This window comes from Haemaphysalis longicornis, unplaced genomic scaffold (assembly GCF_048455015.1).
Source record: "Haemaphysalis longicornis isolate Haplotype H1 unplaced genomic scaffold, Haemaphysalis longicornis Haplotype H1 scaffold_20, whole genome shotgun sequence".
Classification (NCBI taxonomy): domain Eukaryota; kingdom Metazoa; phylum Arthropoda; class Arachnida; order Ixodida; family Ixodidae; genus Haemaphysalis; species Haemaphysalis longicornis.
The window spans coordinates 2,275,680-2,293,972 of record NW_027526296.1 but is presented as its reverse complement, the minus strand read 5'-3'; the positions used below and the strand labels follow the sequence as shown (position 1 = coordinate 2,293,972).

The window sequence follows — 18,293 nt, the reverse complement described above, 5'->3', positions numbered from 1 at the left end:
CTAGCCCAGCCGTGGCCGAGGCTGCTGCTGCGTTCGGGAGGCCGCCCCCGCGAATTCCGGGTAACGGCTGGCAAAGTCTGTGGTTTTACTCTTTGCAGAGCCACGTGTGCGAGTTCAAGTGATGTCGCATGGGAAACTATTGTTGGTGTCGTTTAAAGCTTTGCTTTTCAACCACCTTCGCTGCGTGGATTGGAGCCACTTTTTTTTACTCTCGCGGTTTCGTAGGACGGAAGCAGAACACCCGAACCCGCCCAAATTCGCAACCAGTCTTCAGGGTAGCCTTATGACATGGAAGCTCGTACGACGCATGAAGGTGTTGAAGTGTTCGGAAAGTTACACTTAGAGGTGAGCCCCGCCCCGGTGACTCCGTCGCCCGCAAACAACGCCGCCATGACCATGCTGCGTCTGTGGCGCCCACGGGTCAAAGGCGGATCGCCGGTCAACGACGTGGAGGGGCCACCAGCCGAGGGACAGCACGTGCACGCCATGCTGGTCGCCTGTCTGGGCTCGTGCGTGGCGGGCACCACGCTTGGTTATGCGTCCGCCGCCATGCCTTCCATCGAGAAAGAGCCCTGGTACACCTTGGCGAAGACTGCGCCCGGAAATCACTTTCCTGCCGACATCGTGCTACTCGCTGCTGCTTTCGGGGCTCTCTGCTCGGGTGAGCTTTTACAGCGAAGATTTATGTTGCTAGGGTTCCGTGCACTGGTCATGCGAGTCAGAAAACGTGCGGCAAAGCCAACTTTATCGCGAGTGCCCAACAGAAAACAGCTGCATCTCTTGCTTGATTAAAACCTTACTCCAAAGATTATATGACCACTGGAAGCAAAGCGACTATACTATTACCAGTTTTATTTACTTGTGTTCATTGGTTAGTTCACACTAAAGTTGTAAATGTAAGAGAATTTTTCCCCGTAAAGGCTGCAACTCTTGTTCATCAAAACTTTGCCAACAAAATTGTGAATAATTTCGCCTTCAATTTTCGGTCTAGGTAGATAGTGCAACAATAAAAACCTTCTTTTCGAGAGAACAGAACACATGTTGCATATTGTGTTACTGCTTCCTTAGCCTCGATATAGATATATAATGAAACTTTACTCCAAAGATTCGCAATCGCATATCAGCCTGATCTCATTTATCCGCTGCACGTTTTTCTTGTGCAACACGGATTTACTGGTTTGGTTCCGAAAATGTCGGGAAATTTTTCGGTATAGGGATTTCTATAAACGTTGTAGCTAAATCGTCAGAAGGGTTACTTTCTTTCAATGATAGTCACACCTGGTATACAGGGCTGACATCGCTTCCCCCTCTTGTGTTGCAGAATTCCGTATGGAACACTTTGGGGTCTCTGTGACATAGCCTTGGTTTCCGTTTTTGTTGTGGAGCAGAGAATCTTTTGAAAGTGCTGGTTTTCTAGTCCCAGAAGAAGGCGAGTGCTAGTTTCCTTGCAATTGCGAGCCCCCCACCCCATTTTTTTATTGTTCAACCTTGCTATGCAGTGCATTTGGAAAGCATGGAACAAGCATAGCCGCACCAAGGTAGCATTCGAATACAGAAATAGAATGACTCGGGCTGCTGAGATGCTCTTTTAAACCCAGCCGCTCCTTCGGGCTGCACTCTGAAAGAGCGGCTGGGTACAATGGAGCTACTGATGAAGCATTAACAAAAAGGAAAAACAAATATCGATTGCAACAAAGGCAGAGACCCTATCGAGAACAATCCAGGGGTGGTATTCTCGTAACTGTCCCTTTTGAAAACGTCCCTTTTGCGTCCCTTTCATCGCGAAGTACTTCCGGTTAAGCAGTAAGCGTTGGCAGTAGGTTTGCCGCGCTTGCTTTACGTCACTTACGGTTGTTTGCTTTTAGCCAATCAGGGCTCGCCAAAAGGGACACTTTTGAAAGGGACGCAAAAGGTACAAAACTCGAAAATACCGCCCCAGGAGCACGACACTCCACCGCGCAAGTGAGAAGTTGTACATGACCGTGCAGAACGGCAAGGTCTTTAGCACGGAGTGATAATCAGAGCACGCTGAAAGAGACCTCCTTAGCTTGACACGTGTACCAGGCCTCTGCTGTGCACATTTGTTTTGCCTTTCATGTTTTGCAAAAGTTTTGTGCTGTCGGTTAGTGTGTCTAACTGAAATTTTCAGTGCGAATGCACTTTAAAGCGATCCTGAATTCCGTTGACCGCCGTCCGTCCACATAGCAACAGCTGCGGGTGCGCGCGCTCCTCGTCTTCCTTGGCAACGGGGGGAGATGGGCGCGCGCTGCCTGGCCGCTGACATGGCACATACCCACGTGGGGGATTGGCCAGGAATCTCCTCGTCTTCCTTAGCAACGGGGGGAGATGGGCGCGCGCTACCTGGCCGCTGACATGGCACATACCCACGTGGGGGATTGGCCAGGAATCGGGCGTGAGAAGGGCTAATGCACCCGCTTAAAGGAGTACTGACACGAAATTTCAAAGCTGAGATCCGCTCTAGCAATCAAGTACAACGACAACACAAATAGGTGTCTGTGAATAAATGCATCTTTCTTTCTTTGTAGTTATGTGTGTGTGTGTGTGATCTCTCTTTCGCAAACATTACCGAACCGCGCAAATTCAACTCTTGCATTCGCACTTTCACATTCTTCCCCTCGGGGAAATGCGGGGAAATTTTTTTCAGTGGTGTGGAATGTGTTCCAGACGCAGGTAATTTCTCTCCCTCTCGGATGCTATTTAAAGAAACCATGAAGGCAAAATACATCTTTGTTTCATTTGAAAAAAAAATCTTGTTTGGCGACTCACTCAGCTCCTTTCCAGCCTCAAACGAAGTTTTTTGACCTGTGATAGTCTTTTGACCGGGGATCTGTTTTGACCGTGGTTGAGAGCGCTGAGCAAGAGGCTATAGCAGTTTGAAGCGCGAGAGCGAATTGATCAACAACTTGGACGTGAAGCTTCCCTTTCGAGCTCTATGGCCGCCTTTCAGGGGCATGTGTAATTTTCCTTCGCAACAGGTTAGCTTGTTAGCTCTGGTTATAGCCAGCTATGAAATTGAAAAGAAAACACAAAACTCACGTCATTTTGTTGCTTTTGCCCCTGGCGCTGCGCAACACAGGTTGTGAACCTGCCGGCGCAATTCTCCTTTCCAAAACTAATTATAAACATGTTATCGTGGAAAATAAGCGCTTGGAATAATTTGTGCAACTAAAGGATGAAGTAGAACGAAACATTCACCAAACTTGTGTTTATGAGGAATGCGATAAATGCTCCAGTTTTGGCGTACGAAAAACAGTGAGATGCTGGTGCACCGTCGGAGATGAATATGATGACTATTAAGGTGAAATCAAGAAAGCACCGTTCTCAGCTCCGTTGCTTGAGATGCGCCAACACCGAGCGCCATTTTGTCTGCTCATGGCCTCTCTAAATTCGCATTTCAGGGCTTCTGCTTTACTTGGTGGGCCATCGACGAACTTTCATCGTGTGCGTCCTCGGTCTCCTCGGTGCTTGGATTGGCATCATTTTTTCCGACACCGTCTGGATGTTCATGCTAAACAGGGCCGCCTCGGGCGTTTGGCTGGGCATCATGACGAACTGCGCGAGCCTCTACGTCACCGATGTTGCTCCGCCCGAGAAGAGGGCATTCTACGGAAGCCTGACGGAGGCAAGTACCACGCTGCAGATAGGCTACTTTTTGCAGACGATGGTAGAAGGCCTACAAAAGCAGCTGAGCAGAGAGTGATCGTTCTTCGATGTGCTCACTAGGCGCATGATTGATGGGCTACGCAGGACGTCCTCAAGGTCATTGAAGGGATGCCGCCACGCTCATTAGGGGAGGGTAGCGTCACTAAAATGCTTTTAGAGTATCGGCACTCTTTTCTCTCATTGTTATGTCCCGCCAGGATTTTCATTGGTCGGTCGCCATCACGTGATATTTGTTTCCATACGGGCGCAGCCATTTTGTTTCTGGGCGCCTCTCCTCTCCACCCCTCTCTGCTGCGCGGACGCTACAGCGGCCGGTCGCACTCTTCCCGTCAGAACTGGCGGCGGTTTCGTTGAGAGAGATGGCAACACTGGAAGCCTTAAACAAAATGGCCCCCAGACGCTTCCGGGTGCACAAAGTGGCGGTACTCTTAACCGTAGCTTATTTAGTGACGCTAGGGGAGGGCTTAGCGGGGGCCCTTAGCCCTGTGCTGTTGCAAAGAGCGGTTTACGGCTTTGTTTTTCTTTGAGCGCAGACGCCAGGGCATTGCTGTGGGTTTTTGAACCTGTAGTATGTGGGACGACTTTCATCCTTATGCCGATCTGGCAAATACAAGAGCAACAAGAGCAACGCTCCACCTATACACCAATTATTACAAATAATTGCACCAACTCCGTGTAATTACTAATTCTAAGCATTCTATGGTTGCTAATCCGGGTTTCAAGTACACTGCTTTCTGGTCTCTTACGAGAAAGGCGATGGACTACCTCGCTCCAGATGAAAGAAAGTGAAATAAGCCCCATTCCCATAAATAGATGAATGCGGACATACCTGCTGGTCGACCTGGCACCCACAATCCAACCCTCACATTGGCTCGAATTCATTAAATAATGTATTTAAAAAAGGATAAAGGGACCGTTACCTGTTGATTCCAAAAATAAATGAATGAAACAAACAATAAATGATTCAGTGATTAAATTACCCAAAGAGCAGAGAAAATCAATTATCCTGAGTTAAACATCCAATAATAAATCATAATATTACGTGGTATTCGCTTTAATCGGTTCTAATGAATCACAAAAGGATCCCATTGAGATCGACGTTTGTATTCCAACTGAGAAAGGTGTGCTTGCATTGTGCAACGTAAATGTGTTACCGCCTCATGATTGACCTATGATATTTATTGGCATCAAATAACAAATTACAGGATGCCGGAGGCCGGGAGAAAAATCTGTCTCAAAGGACGATTTGACCAACCTGCGGGTCCCCGAGTGCAGGCAGCCCAACACAACGCCTGGAGTATCCAATGTTCCGCATTACGTCAGCAAGGAAATAAACTTAACAGCCGCACAGAAAGAGCATTGGCATGGTGTCAGTTTGCCGAAATAATAGGTGCAAAACAAAAGAGATGTACCACTCAATACTCCCCCAAAAAGAGAAGGATAAGCCTGTTTTAAATCGCCATGTCCGGCGCGATAAATGTGCGGCGCCAGAAAACCAGCCGGGCAGTTTGTTAGAGCAACACAGATAGGGTATTCGATACACGCCAACATGGATATAAAAAAAAGAACGAAAATGCTGACAGTTACCGAAAGTGATTATCTAAAATTCGACACTTACTATTGGTATCGCTAAGATGATATCAGTGGAAAAAGATATTTTAAGAAGTAAAAAACTGAAGTGACGAATATTGAACTCCCTAATGCGAAATTAGTACCCGGCGCGAACTGCAGTATACTCGGTCTGGGCGCATAGCTGCTGCGTCTCTGGAAGTGATCGCGCGATCAGCAAACTCACGGCGGCGTGCGCTACTGTGCTGTTATATCGCATCGCGTAGCCGCAGCTTGCAAGCATGTTGTTGCAAATCCCGTTTGAACTTCCCGCGCAAATGTCACATGGTTCGTATGAGACGTACACGGAGGAGAAGCGCATTGCGAGAGTTTCAGGGGGAGACAGTGAGGGAGAGGGCGCCATATTAGCGCGTGCCGCCCTCCCCCTCACACTTTTGTCACACTTTCCTCAACGGTTTCTTTTCTGTCTTCGCTCACTCGGTTACAACGCCGAGGTCGAGGCCGTCGCCGTCGCAGCCGCCAAACCAGTATGGCCGCCGTCAAAGTTCTGGCGCACTGAAAAAGATCACCAGTGAAATGTGTTTGATAGCCGGAGAAGGCAGGTGGGGTTTCGCTTACTCTGCTGTTTTCTTTAGTAAACTCAGGCGTAATTGACATGTAACGACAAAGAATAGAAGCAAAACACCCAGCTTCGGCACGTCAGTTAGGTGTAAAATATAGAGGGATAAGGTTGGCAGAAATACTATTCTGTCGAACGTACCTCAAAGGGAAAAAGATAAATTGTGTCTTGCCTATGCCCAGATGACACTTCTTTTCTGTTGGTTTAGTTGCCCTAACTTCTGCTTCATTCCTCGCTTGTACTACTGTAATCAAGTAATTAAGTGTGCGATTATAAGTACGGCTTGAGAACACCCGCGTCACATCCTGAGGTGACTCGAGTTCTTAGGCGAAATTGCGCCAACCTGCTCTTCCTAACACCTTACTGCGGGTTCATGAGCAGTCTGTGCGTGTGTAGGCAATGAATTCAGTGCAACTAAAAGTTACACAAGTTAGACTACATAATTTGTTCCTTAACGCATCTAGCATAGAACAACCTTCGAGAAGTCATATCTTTTTTCGTGTTCATTTCAAGTGCAATTTACTAGAAGAACAGCGGTATAGACGGCAATAAATTGCTTGCTACTCAGGTAAGCAAGCATTCGGTAAACTGAGGTTTGTAGTTCTATCGGTCAGCACCAGACAAAATGTGACACATCAGGGTCCACTCAATTCACATCTGGTGTTTCTAAACAAATTTTTAGCAACCATTTTTTCACCAACACTTGTATTTATGCGCACTCGATATCACGGGTTTGTCGTAAGAACAAGCGGATACTCGTTAACTTATTTTTTTTTAGATAATATATGTGTCGTTCTATTTTTGTGCGAGGGGAGTTCGCCCTCAAGAAGGGCACGCATTTGATGGACATGTTATCTCGAAACATTTTCATTGTGAGTTTCACCCGCTTTAGGAAGTAGAGACGGCGGTTACTTTTGAGCCTCCTTGGGCATTATTAGCACCTTCTAAGCGAATTAGGGGACCATAAGAATTAGCTAGGAATTTGTTAAAGTCGACACTGCACGCAATTTCCCGCCGCAACACGAATAACACCAACAGAACCGATCACTTATTTGTATTGCTTCACACGGAACAATGATGGAATATCACCGACAAATGCAAGGACATAACCCAGACTTCGTGGGAAATGTTAAGAGTAAATGCGCATTTAATGCAAGAGAGGGAGAAACAACGTCTTTATTTGGCCTGGGGAAACCTCGGGGGGTACCTACTATCGCCGGCCTCCATAGGGGGGAGGTGACAAGTTCGGCCGCTGGCGATCGATGGCCGCTAGCGCGAGCTGCGCAGCCATCTTCTGTAGTTCATAGTCCGCACTGGTCACCGCACTCCTCTCCAAGCGCGGCGGCAGCGGATCCGCAGTGGTTGAGTCCGTTTGCTGGCAGTCCCTGAGCATGTGCTGCATGGTAGCGCGACCGTCACCACACATCACACACTTATCTGTCTGGAATATTTCGGGGCACACGTGTTTGGGTAGCAGTAAAGACAGAATTTTTGAGCAAGCCTTTTAAATGGGTTTTTCTTACATATCATCGTTTAACTGCCCTCCTAAAGGACCGCCGCCACCGGTATACGCTAACACAATATCACTACGGGCTGGAGCCGCAAGCCCGCACATTGCCCCTGCTCTTCAATTCCCCAACCGAAAGCTGTTTTTAATGTTGGGCTGATTATGCAACGTTACGTACGCTTTAAGTTCAGCTAACTACAAGAGCTGCAAAGTCACTCACTATACGTCAAGCCGCGGCTGCCAGTGGAAGTTTGGTGTCAAAGCATGAAGTTAGGCCTAACGCCTAACGACGTCTTTACGCTTCCAAGCAGGACGTTACAGCAAATGCTTGCTGCGCGAGTAGGTCGGCTGGCTATTACTCCCCTTCCCATGCTAGCTCCCTTTGTGGACGCTGTTGTGGACGGGAAAGTACTGTAGGTGTGAGACAGACAACCATGCAGTACACTTTGCAGGTTAGTAGTGCTTCTGCCCTAAAATAGTATTTGGCAGTTATGCACTACCATTTGTGGGCTTCCTTCTGCAAGCCGAGCGACAAGAAAATAAATGAAGCCAGCGGTCGCTTATTGAAGGTGTTACGTCTCAGTAGGACAGACATCAGATGAAACATGAGGCGGGATGAAGTGATCCGTTTACTTTTTTTACATAGCAGCAATAACAGAGCTCGTAGCTGCGCCCCCCACATCTTTCTCTTCGTCGTCAGCGTAAATTGATTGTGGGCCATGGCGCTATGGCGATTGACCGCAGCGTCCCGTGAGAAAGGCATGGCAAAATGGCCAATTTCAAAGAAACTTGATATCATTTTAAAGCCACCTAATTATGTATACGTCGTTTTACAACATTTGTGTCGAGGAATTTGAGCACTATTTATAAGCGAGGACACCATTCACCACCGCCGGTATAACCGGATTGGTACACAAACAGGTGATTCCAAAGAAGAATGAAGGGGAAAAAATAAAATAATTACTCCCACTTCATTATGGTGTGCTTATATCATCAAACAATTTTTTAGTTTATGGCATTACGGTGGCTGTCTTATTCGGAGATACACCTTGGTTACCAGCTCCGACAATTGTCAAATGATCTTGACATTGTGATCTGCTCCGATGATCCGCGCAGGCGGCCACCAGCGCCGGTGCCCTGATCACCTACACAGTTAGCGGACTCTCCTGGGGCATGCAGGCCAGCACATGCGCCATCCTGTGCGTAGCAGCCTTGTCGCTGCAGTACTACGTGGTCGAGAGTCCGCACTGGTACCTGGCGTACGGATGCCGCAAGGACGTCAACGTCGCCACAGCGCGTCTTTACGGCGTTGTTCCGCAGCCCGAGTACCGGTCGAAGGAGGCCGAAGATGCCTGGCAGCTGGTCCATCCGACTAGCGCGCACAAGGAGGCACGGTGAGGCATCGACTGGTTCCTGCTGTTCTTGGAGGTTTCACAAGACCATTGAAGGTCACTGAATCATCGTAATCATCGTTATGATTATGGTCGTCGTCGTCATCGTCATTATTATCGTCATGACTATCCCCTTTGTTCCCACTGCAGAACACAGGCTTCTCCCAATGATTTCCGGCGCCTGCTATCTTGTGTACGTGGAGCTGAATATTTCCTGCAAATTTTCGTAGTTTATCTCTCCAGCCATCCCTACGCCTACTTCTATTCGAACATCGGCACGTTGATGCCGCCTTGTTGAACAACCGGACTCTAAGGGAACCAATAGGGCAACATAAACCTTCGCCTAATACAAGAGATCGGGCAGCTCATCATTAACTTCGGTTTTCTTCAACGTTGAAGTTTCTTCCTTTGCCAAAAACATTTTTAGCTTTATGGGCTGACACAACATCAAATGCTTCTGCCTTATCATATGATCTACAATTGTGTCTGGTGCTTACGCCGCGAATCAGGCCAAGCAGTGGCTCAATGCAGTACCCTGTTGCTTTAAGCCTGTAGCAAAATTGCCTTTAATCGGCTTAATTGAGCCCACCTGAAACCAGGGTGGCCATCGGCGAACATGAATACCGTTATTGATCTAAAGTTACAAAAACGTAATGCTTTTGGAGAGCCACTCAGGGGTAGTGCATATGATGAGGCCCTTGCATAGTCGGCCTCCTAGTTAGGGCGATTTGCGCTCGTTTTTTTAGATTCTAATGCAAGTGCTTCGCTATGGGGCTTTGGTGAAAAATAGAGGGATTTTACTTCCTAGCGAAATGAGCTCTGATGGTGAGTGTAGAACACAGGCCTTATTCACGGTTTTTTTTTTTTTTTTGTTGGCGCAACCAGGCCACCTAAGCTTGCCTTGCTACTATTCCAACAGTAAAGTGTGAAGAAGTAGCTCTTCGGGTACCAACAACTACCTATTTTCTCGTTTGCTTCTCTTACTTTCTCAGCAGATTCAATAAAGGCTACCTTAAAAGTGGTGAGGACGTTCTATTGGCTACTTATTCTGCCAACGCCGCGCAGTTCTATGTGGTCTTCGTGTTCACTTTAAACATTAAAGTGACACCGTGCGAGCACACCACGAAGATAATTCGTAGCCTTGCACGACAACGGTGGGGGAAATTCTATGCTGTTCCGAAAGCAATTAAAATCCTCCCACGCTATCATCCTTTCCCGCAGAATGATGTGCGTCTGCCTGCTACTGCACCTGGCGCACAACATGTCGTGCGCCCCGCTGTTCACGATGCGGGCAATCCAAGTCATGGTGACGCTCTTTGGAGGAGGCTACGCAGGAGTGGCGGCCTTTTTGTTGCTCGCCGCCCACGTGATCGTCACGGCCAGCTTTTCGGCCCTCACCAGCCTAGTCGGTCGTCGTCGACTCTTGTGCGCTTCTGCTCTCCTAGTCGCAGGAACCCTGTTCGCCTTGAGGCCTCTGGATCATCTGGTTGTGAGGTAAGGTACCAGGAACAAGTATTTTTTTAATGCGTAACATTGTTTGCGCGATTAACCCTACAGCTAAAATTGTGACAAGCCGTGAGTTTTACACAAACTGCATATTTGGCAAAGTTAACGCAACATTTCACCGTTATAATAGTGTTTGGAGGTTATTAAAAATACAGGGAAACATGTATAATGACAAAATCAAACAAATGTACCATATACACCACCCTTACAGAACAAAAGTGTATTATAAAAGGCCTTAAAATCAACCAAAAAACAAACGAAACCCGTGAAAGGGTGGCAACTTGTAATGCCGTTTATTTACTTTAACATGAATACTTGTGTATTCAGCTAATTTAGGAAATTTATGCGTTACATTAGCGTAAACCGATATTTTTTAGCGTTGTTAGTGGTGTCGTTATTATGTGTCTGAGAACGCCAGGGCCACCAGTAAAGGTTTCTTCGTTTGCACAGATCCGTGTTCATGGTTCGGAATCCGCCGAGGCGGCAGGTCTGGTTGATTTCAATTGCGGTTGAGCAGGGTGACAGGGCAGTTTTAAATGATGGGGCAGAATTAGGGAGCTAGAGACGCTATTCTGCTACACAGTGAAAACTATAAAAATATTTGCAGTCTTTAATCCATTTTAATGCACGAAGCCTAAAGAAGAACCTCGACACAATCAATAGTTTCATAGCCTCACTAAACCATTCTTTCTAGTTATGAACCATTCTTTCTAGTTATGCATACCAGAAATTTGGCTTTCTGATTCTGACAGGAATATGCGGAGTTTTTATATTATATCAATCAGAGTATTGTGATCTAGCTTGAGATAGCTATGGAGGAACAGCTGTTTTCATATCGCCTAACATCTCGTACAGACCTAGGCAAGATCTGTCCTTCAATACAAATCTTTGCGAATCAGTGTGGATAGAAACAGATAGGTCACTACTTCCATATAACAATAAAAAGGTCTTCATTAGTTGCATCTATCGTTCCGCTTCATCTTCTCTCAGTGAATTCCTGCTTAACCTTGATACTATTGTTAACCAGCTAGCTTTTGAAAATAAGGACGTTCTATTATTTGCTGACCTCAACAGTAATTTACTTGACACCGAATCTAACTCGTCTACAACTTACACAGATTGCTTTACTGGGGATTTGGATTCGAACCTCTGAAAAATTCACCCACTAGACGCGTGCGCAAATGTCCATGCGCGTTATTAAACCATGCGCTATTTAACCTATCGCCCCAACCTTTCCCAGCCGTTATTGACGCAGATATCACCTATAAGTTGCCTATTTTTCTTATTTTTGACGCGGACGTGCCTGAAAAATGCAGTTCTCACTTTACATCCGTATTTGATTCAGACATTTAGAGAAGCTATCAGGGCGACTGTATGGTGTACCGTTATTTCTATGGATGATGTAAAAGTAGCACTGCAGCCCTTTTCTTCCGCATTTTTACGATTTGTGTCATCTAGCACTACTACTGTAAAATGTAAAAAGATTCAGTTGCATAAATATTCCCTGGATTACTAAATGACTACTACAAAGCATGCGAAAGAAAGATAACCTCTACAAGAAAACCGAAAGGCAGCCCTTCAATTCAAATTTAGCCAAGAGATACAAGAAATACTGCTCGCTCCTAAACATTTTTTTAAAACAGGCAAAAAATGTGTTATTATGAGTATAAATTCGCTAAACACGAAAATGACCCCCAAAACGATGGAATCTGTTTAATACCTTTCTTAACACGACTACAGCTAATGCCTCAATACGAAAAATTACCTGAAATGGAACAAACCTAAATAAAGCAACTGACATTGCCGAAGCTTTTTGCGATTATTTTCCCTCTGTCTATAATAATACCCCTCAGTCTCTGAATGCGCAACTCTGTATGCTCCGTGCTAGCCAATCTTTCTTTTTATGCCCGGTTACACCAGACGAAGTGCGGTCTACTCTTGGTACACTAAAAAGCAGGAGCCCAGTAGTAGACAACATTTCTATTCGCCATTTGAAGTTAGTTGTAGATTTAATCGGAAATACACTTACCCATAAAATAAATTTTATATTTAGGTCTGGAACGTTCCCATCCTCTCTAAAGAAAGCAAAAGTTATGCCCATTTTCAAAAAAAAGCGATCGATTATTACTATCGAACTACCGCCGCATTTCCATTCTCTCCTGTTTAAGTAAACTAATTGAGCAGTTATTTTCCAAACGTCTTAATAGCTACCTAACTAAGTTTAATGTACTAAACCCTTGCCAATTCGCTATCCGGTTTAGACGTTCCACTAACCTAGCTTTGCTTTCATTAACTGATTTTATCAAGAAATCAACAGACTCTGGACATTTTGTGGGGTCAGTTTTTTTATACTTTACTAAAGCATCTGATACCATTATTCACGAAATCTTGTTTAACAAATTAGAAACTTTTGGCATAACTGGACCGGCATTACTATTTTTTAAAAGTTACCTACTAAACAGACAATACACTGTATATATTGCCGATACTATCTCTTAAACGTAAACATTTAATCATGGCGATCCCCAGGGATCAATCTTAGGTCCTCTACTTTTTCTTTTATATATTGATGACCTTCCAGACTGCGTTAATCTCGCTCACTGCGTCTTGTGTGCAGACGATACCACAGTATTGTTATCTAATAAATCAATAATTTGCCTTATTTCGAACTTGAATGCAGTGCTGAGCAACGTTTAAACTGGTGCCATTAGAATTACGAACTATCAACCCGGAAAAAAACTAAATTTATGGCATTCAGGTCATATCAAAAAACTATCCTTTTTTTTCGAAATAAAACTTGAGCCTTATTTAATTGCACCATGTGACCGCGTTAGATACCTTCGCATTCATCTCGACCCTAACCTTACATATAAATCGCACTTTTCCAATCTTAAGCAAAAAACTGCTTTTGGTATACGAGCTCGGCGTTTATTTTTCTCTCATCATGCTTTGTTGTCTTTATATTTTACTTTTGTTCACAGTCATTTCCATTATGCCATTGTTTCATGGGCGAACGCGTACTCTTCTCACGTTTCATCGGTTCAACAAAAATAAAAATCAATGTATTCGAATTATAAAGTTTAGTTCATGTCTTTCCTCTGCCTCAGGCCTACTACGTCAGAATAACACAGTATCAATTAATGCACTATTTCACTACAACTTGGGAATATTTTTAGGGGCGAAGCTCCTTAGGGCGTGGGTCTGTTCATCCTCGAAGTATGTATGTAGCCACCTCTAGTTTAGTTCTTGGATTGTTTACTAGATGGCGTGGCTACATCTAGTTTAGTTCTTGGATTGTTTACTAGATGGCGGTACTTGTATATGATGAAAAGATGCGCTTGGATTGTTTACTAGATGGCGTGGCTACCTCTAGTTTAGTTCTTGGATTGTTTACTAGATGGCGGGGAGCGTTGTAATAAAATCCGTTCGCTTTTGGCGCGCGCTCGGAGTCGCCCGATGGATAAGGCTGCAGATGTGCGAGCCCGCGAGGCAGAAGCGCTCCGTGAAGCTGTGCGACGCCGCCGCCAAGATCCTACCGTACGAGAGCGGGAGGCCGAAGCGTGTCGTCTGGCTGCGCGACGACGCCGCCAAGATCCCAGCGTTCGAGAACGAGAGGCCCAAGCGTCACGGCAACGGCGCGAGGACCCTGCCGTACGCGAAGCGGCACGGCTGCGGCGCGAAGAGGATCTCCAAAACGTCAGAGAATGGGAAGCGGCGAGAAAGCGCGCGTATCGGCAGGCAGACCCCGATGCAGTGAGAGCTCGTGAGGCGTCTGCAAAACGCATCAGGCGAGCTCAGCCCCAAGGTGCCGACGCGCGGTTTAAGCGAGACTTTCTAGACGTTACGTTCTGACACAGATGTAGTGGGCCAACTTTCACTGAAGAGTCACGGTTTTACCGATGATTTCCCCTCAGGAGCTTCGCCCACTCATCATCATTCACCCCGTGGATATGCTGCGAAATTTTTTTTACAAATTATTGCACTGTTACCACTGTTATAATTTCATTAATCCTGTTGGTTTACGAAGCAATAGCTTCAAGAGATTTTGAAGTAATATTAATTTATTACCAACTGTTCGTACTAATTACGGTAAGAAAACATCTTGTTTGGCAGCTGTCACATTGTGGAATAATTTGCCTGTTACGGTCAAATCATCGTCGTCTGTTACATGCTGAAAAAAAAACCTTAGAGAGTTTCTTCTGGTTTAATTACGATCCTGCTTTTGTGCGTATTTATGATTGGTATTCGTGTTTGCTTGTGCCGTTATTTCCTTCGTGTCACTTCACATTGTTTGTATACCTTCTTGTCAAATCTTGTTTGTATATCTTCTTGTCTATGTTAGGCTTACTGTTGAGTGCATGTACATTACAGATTAACTTCACTTGTCCTTTTACTATAATGATGAGATGTCACGCCCATTTGCTTCTTTCATAAATTTGTTTGCGTATTGATAATTGAGGGTCCCCTTGCAGTCTGTTGACTATGGGACCCTCGTCTGAATAATATTACGTTTGTCTTCGTTTTTATGAAATAACCTTTCACTTAAAAATACTAAAAATACTACTGAGCACCTTATGATGACCAGGAACAATTCCGTTGGAGCCACCTAGCTTTGTGGGTGCGTAATTATCAGAACAGAACAATTATATCGCTGTGGTTGCATGGAAGTTTTAAGCCACGTGTTCATCTCCTCCGGAAACGTCCCCTCATCACCTCTACCTCGAGTGCCCGCATAGAGCATGGCCTAAACATCTTCCGAGAAAGCTGTCAATAATGTTCCCTTACCAGCCAATTGTCCGCCATGGAGCAGGCAGTGTGAAAGGTCGGGGAGATACCGCCATCAGCGCGACGGCCTTTTGTGCCCGTCTCCAAAGCGAAACGTGGCGGTCCATTTCCCAGTATAAAGCGGTTCCGTCGCGTTAGGGTTCGCCCCTTTAGAATGCACGACTGTCGTGAGACTTGCAGCAACGATCAGATCTTTCTCACCGCGCTCTCTCATTCGTGCAAACTGGAGGGTGAGGCGCGAGGACCGCTACAAAACATTCGCTTGGGTGTTTAACTCTTTCTCGACGTTTGGGCGTCTCGCGAGGCCATGACCGATTGATCCCGTGGCTCTGTAGCTTCAGCTGCATCGCTCGTTCAGAAAAAAAAAATGGCAATGGCTTAGCTCTGCTATGCCAGGATATACGTAGCGTGAGCTACGGTCGAGAAATCCAGTTCAATCCAGTCCGGTCCAATCGAGTCCAGTCCGGTCCAGTCCAGTACAGTCCAGTCATTGCTCCTCGCGCATGCGCAGAACGGCTCTCCAGGAACCACGCGAAACGGCTATCAAGCGGCTTCGGCTCAGCTTCAGACTTGGCTACTGCGGAACTGGGCACTCTGGGCACTCGCTGGGCACTCGCCGGCACCAGTGCGTCTGCCGGGGCTATGACGTCACTCCTCTGGAATGCGCAGACCGGGGAATGATCCAACCCAATTCTCTAAACACCCGTACTCCAATTGGATTGGATTAGAACAATCTAATTTAATCCGATACAATCCAATCCAATCCAATGCTTCTCGCGCTTGCGCAGCATGGCCCTTCAGGGTCCACGCGAAACTGCTCGACCTTGCCCAGTGCAGCTTACGCTACAAAAACGCTGGCTTTTCCCCTTTCACACGCCAGGCATACGATTTCACCCAATAGCCTTCCGAGTGACGTTGCAGCTAGCTTTCTTCGCAAAAGGGTTGCTTGAAATCTTGCTTAAGTAAACCATCGAAGAAGGTCATTAGGCTTGGTTGCACTGCTTTACAAAAAAATTAGGAAGAATCAGTATTACCGGAAATTTGGGCCAATAGGCAGCTCTGGGCATCTGCGATCCGTTCCAGGAGTAGGCACTTGCACAAAAACAAATGCCTCGCTAAAACCACGCAAGGAGAGAACGCTTCAGCAAATCCCAGAATCAAAAGTGATACCGCTCTACTGCACAGGGTACGTGTAAAACGAAATGCGTCTCTTGATAACTGAACGGAAGCAGTACTGTAGCGGAGAGTGCAAACCAATAAATGAAGTTTGCCGAGCATCTCCTTGTTTTGCTGCAAATGGCGCCGAAAGACGACAGTTCTGTGCCACACCTGCACATAATTCCCCATTCTCTATTCCTCCTCGCCATCTTCCTTCACTGTATCACTTCCCCAAGCATGTGAAGTTAGATTCACATGCACTACTTGGTTTTTAATAACGCGGTAGGTTTGTTTAGAGCCCACTATTGAGAGCATTATACTTGTTGAATTAGTTATTACTTGAATTGGTAGAAACTACCCCGTTATAAGCATCCAGACCAACCTTGTATATATTGATGTTCATTGTAAAAGCGAAAATTTGAGAAAAATATTTTGTTTTTTTACGGGCCGAGATGGTAGGTTTAAAAATCGCTGTATTAGGAATTCCACTGTACTGTTTTACCAGTCTCGTACTCGTATTCTATTTACATAACGGGGTTAAACTGCAGAGTTAGGTTTTCTCTGTTTCATGCTAAATAAAAAACAAAAGCGTAAATTTAAACGAAAATACCTGTGAACTAATGTCGGACATGTCATATCATGGTTTTTAGGTGTTTGGCTCAGGGTTTTGTTTCCTTGATTCGGAATGGTGGTTCATACTTTTTAACTGATGTCCCGTTTATAGGGGTTGTGTGGTTCTGTAGTAAAAATGCTAAGTAGCTAAATGCTAAATAGCTTGCTTGGATAACAACCAACGTCTTTCCAAATTTCTCTACAGTGCCGTAACGTTGCAGAACCTCAGTAGTTGTGCTCATCCTATTTGTTCGTCTTGTGGCTTATGGAGTGGTTAAGTTTTGCTCTGTGTTTTATGATTCTGCGTACCACCGTGTTAAACACTCGATGGTTTGATACCTTTAGAAGGGTATCGTAGCACTGTACTGTATGTAACACCTACGGGAGAGAGAGAGAGAGAGAGAGAGAGAGAGAGAGAGAGAGAGAGAGAGAGAGAGAGAGAGAGAGAGAGAGAACCTTCAATATTCGGAAGATGTCATCCCCACAACGATGGGGCTTGCTAGTTCAGATGGGTGTTAATACACAGAGAACAAAGAGCGAAAACATCTCCGGAGTAAAACATCCCTTGTACGATGTTCTGAGCGAGCTTCAGTAACCTTTAAATAGATCTGTTGTTAAGTTTGCACCCCTTTGAACGCAACCGGCGAAATTGAAACGGTACTGCACGCTGTCCTCTGCACAACCATACACGCCAATTTCGGCTTTACAGAAGGTGAGGGGAAATGTGGATTATAGACCCAAATCTCAACGTGCTACGGTATTTCAGCGTTGATAAAAAAAATCTGCTCAGGTTCTGTTATTGTTCAGTGTCAAGTGGCCAAAGCTTGGTTCCCCCCAATGTTCCACGAACACCGGTAGCAGCCGAATTTAAATGTTAGTTTTAGGTAACACTAACCTATTACCAAACGATTAGTTAATTAATACCATTGAAGAAATTATTCACATGAATTTAGACGAAGTGTTTTTTTTTGGCCGCAGTCAGTGGTCACCCGAGAAGCAGGACGGACCTGTCGACTGGCGGGCCGTGCTTTCCGTCTGTGTTCTGGTGCTGGGCTACTCAGTGGGTCTTTGCCACCTGCCGACCTTGCTCACCGGCGAGCTGATACCCCTGCGCCTGCGCTTCTGCGGCTCGTCGTTCGTTTGGGCGTCGCGCTGGTTGATCACCTCATTAATGGTGCACTTCGACGCACAGGTGGTTGCAGTGTTCGGACGTAAGGACACGTTCGTCATGTACGGCACGGGACTCGGACTTCTCGTCGGCGCGGTGGCGCTCCTTATACCGGACACGGAGAGCCGTCCGCTACATGATATTGACCTTGCTAGTTGAGATTAACCAGCAAGTTCTATCGCCATTAGCTGGCAGCGATATTATTTACTTCAGGTCGTTTTTCACAATGCGCTCTTTTAAAGGATAATCGACTTTTTCCGTCTGACTGTCCGGAATGTAGTGCTTTGAACTTAT

At 45.8% G+C, this 18,293-nt stretch overlaps 1 protein-coding gene across 1 annotated transcript; it reads left to right on the top strand.

Moving 5' to 3' along the window:
• The first annotated feature begins 390 nt into the window (after positions 1 to 390).
• On the top strand, positions 391 to 18,158 carry LOC144172356 (facilitated trehalose transporter Tret1-like). The gene is made up of 5 exons (XM_077701111.1): positions 391 to 661; positions 3,420 to 3,643; positions 8,496 to 8,773; positions 9,992 to 10,264; positions 17,810 to 18,158. Exons 1-5 carry the CDS (start codon positions 391 to 393, stop codon positions 18,156 to 18,158), a joined length of 1,395 nt encoding a protein of 464 aa, XP_077557237.1.
• The last annotated feature ends 135 nt before the right edge of the window (positions 18,159 to 18,293 follow it).

Excerpts from the sequence above, each read along its gene's own strand:
- LOC144172356 (XM_077701111.1), top strand. The coding sequence starts at position 391 with ATGACCATGCTGCGTCTGTGGCGCCCACGGGTCAAAGGCGGATCGCCG. Across the intron at positions 3,644-8,495 it reads TCTACGGAAGCCTGACGGAG|GCGGCCACCAGCGCCGGTGC; the intron begins GCAAGTACCACG and ends TGATCCGCGCAG. Across the intron at positions 10,265-17,809 it reads CTGGATCATCTGGTTGTGAG|TCAGTGGTCACCCGAGAAGC; the intron begins GTAAGGTACCAG and ends TTTTGGCCGCAG.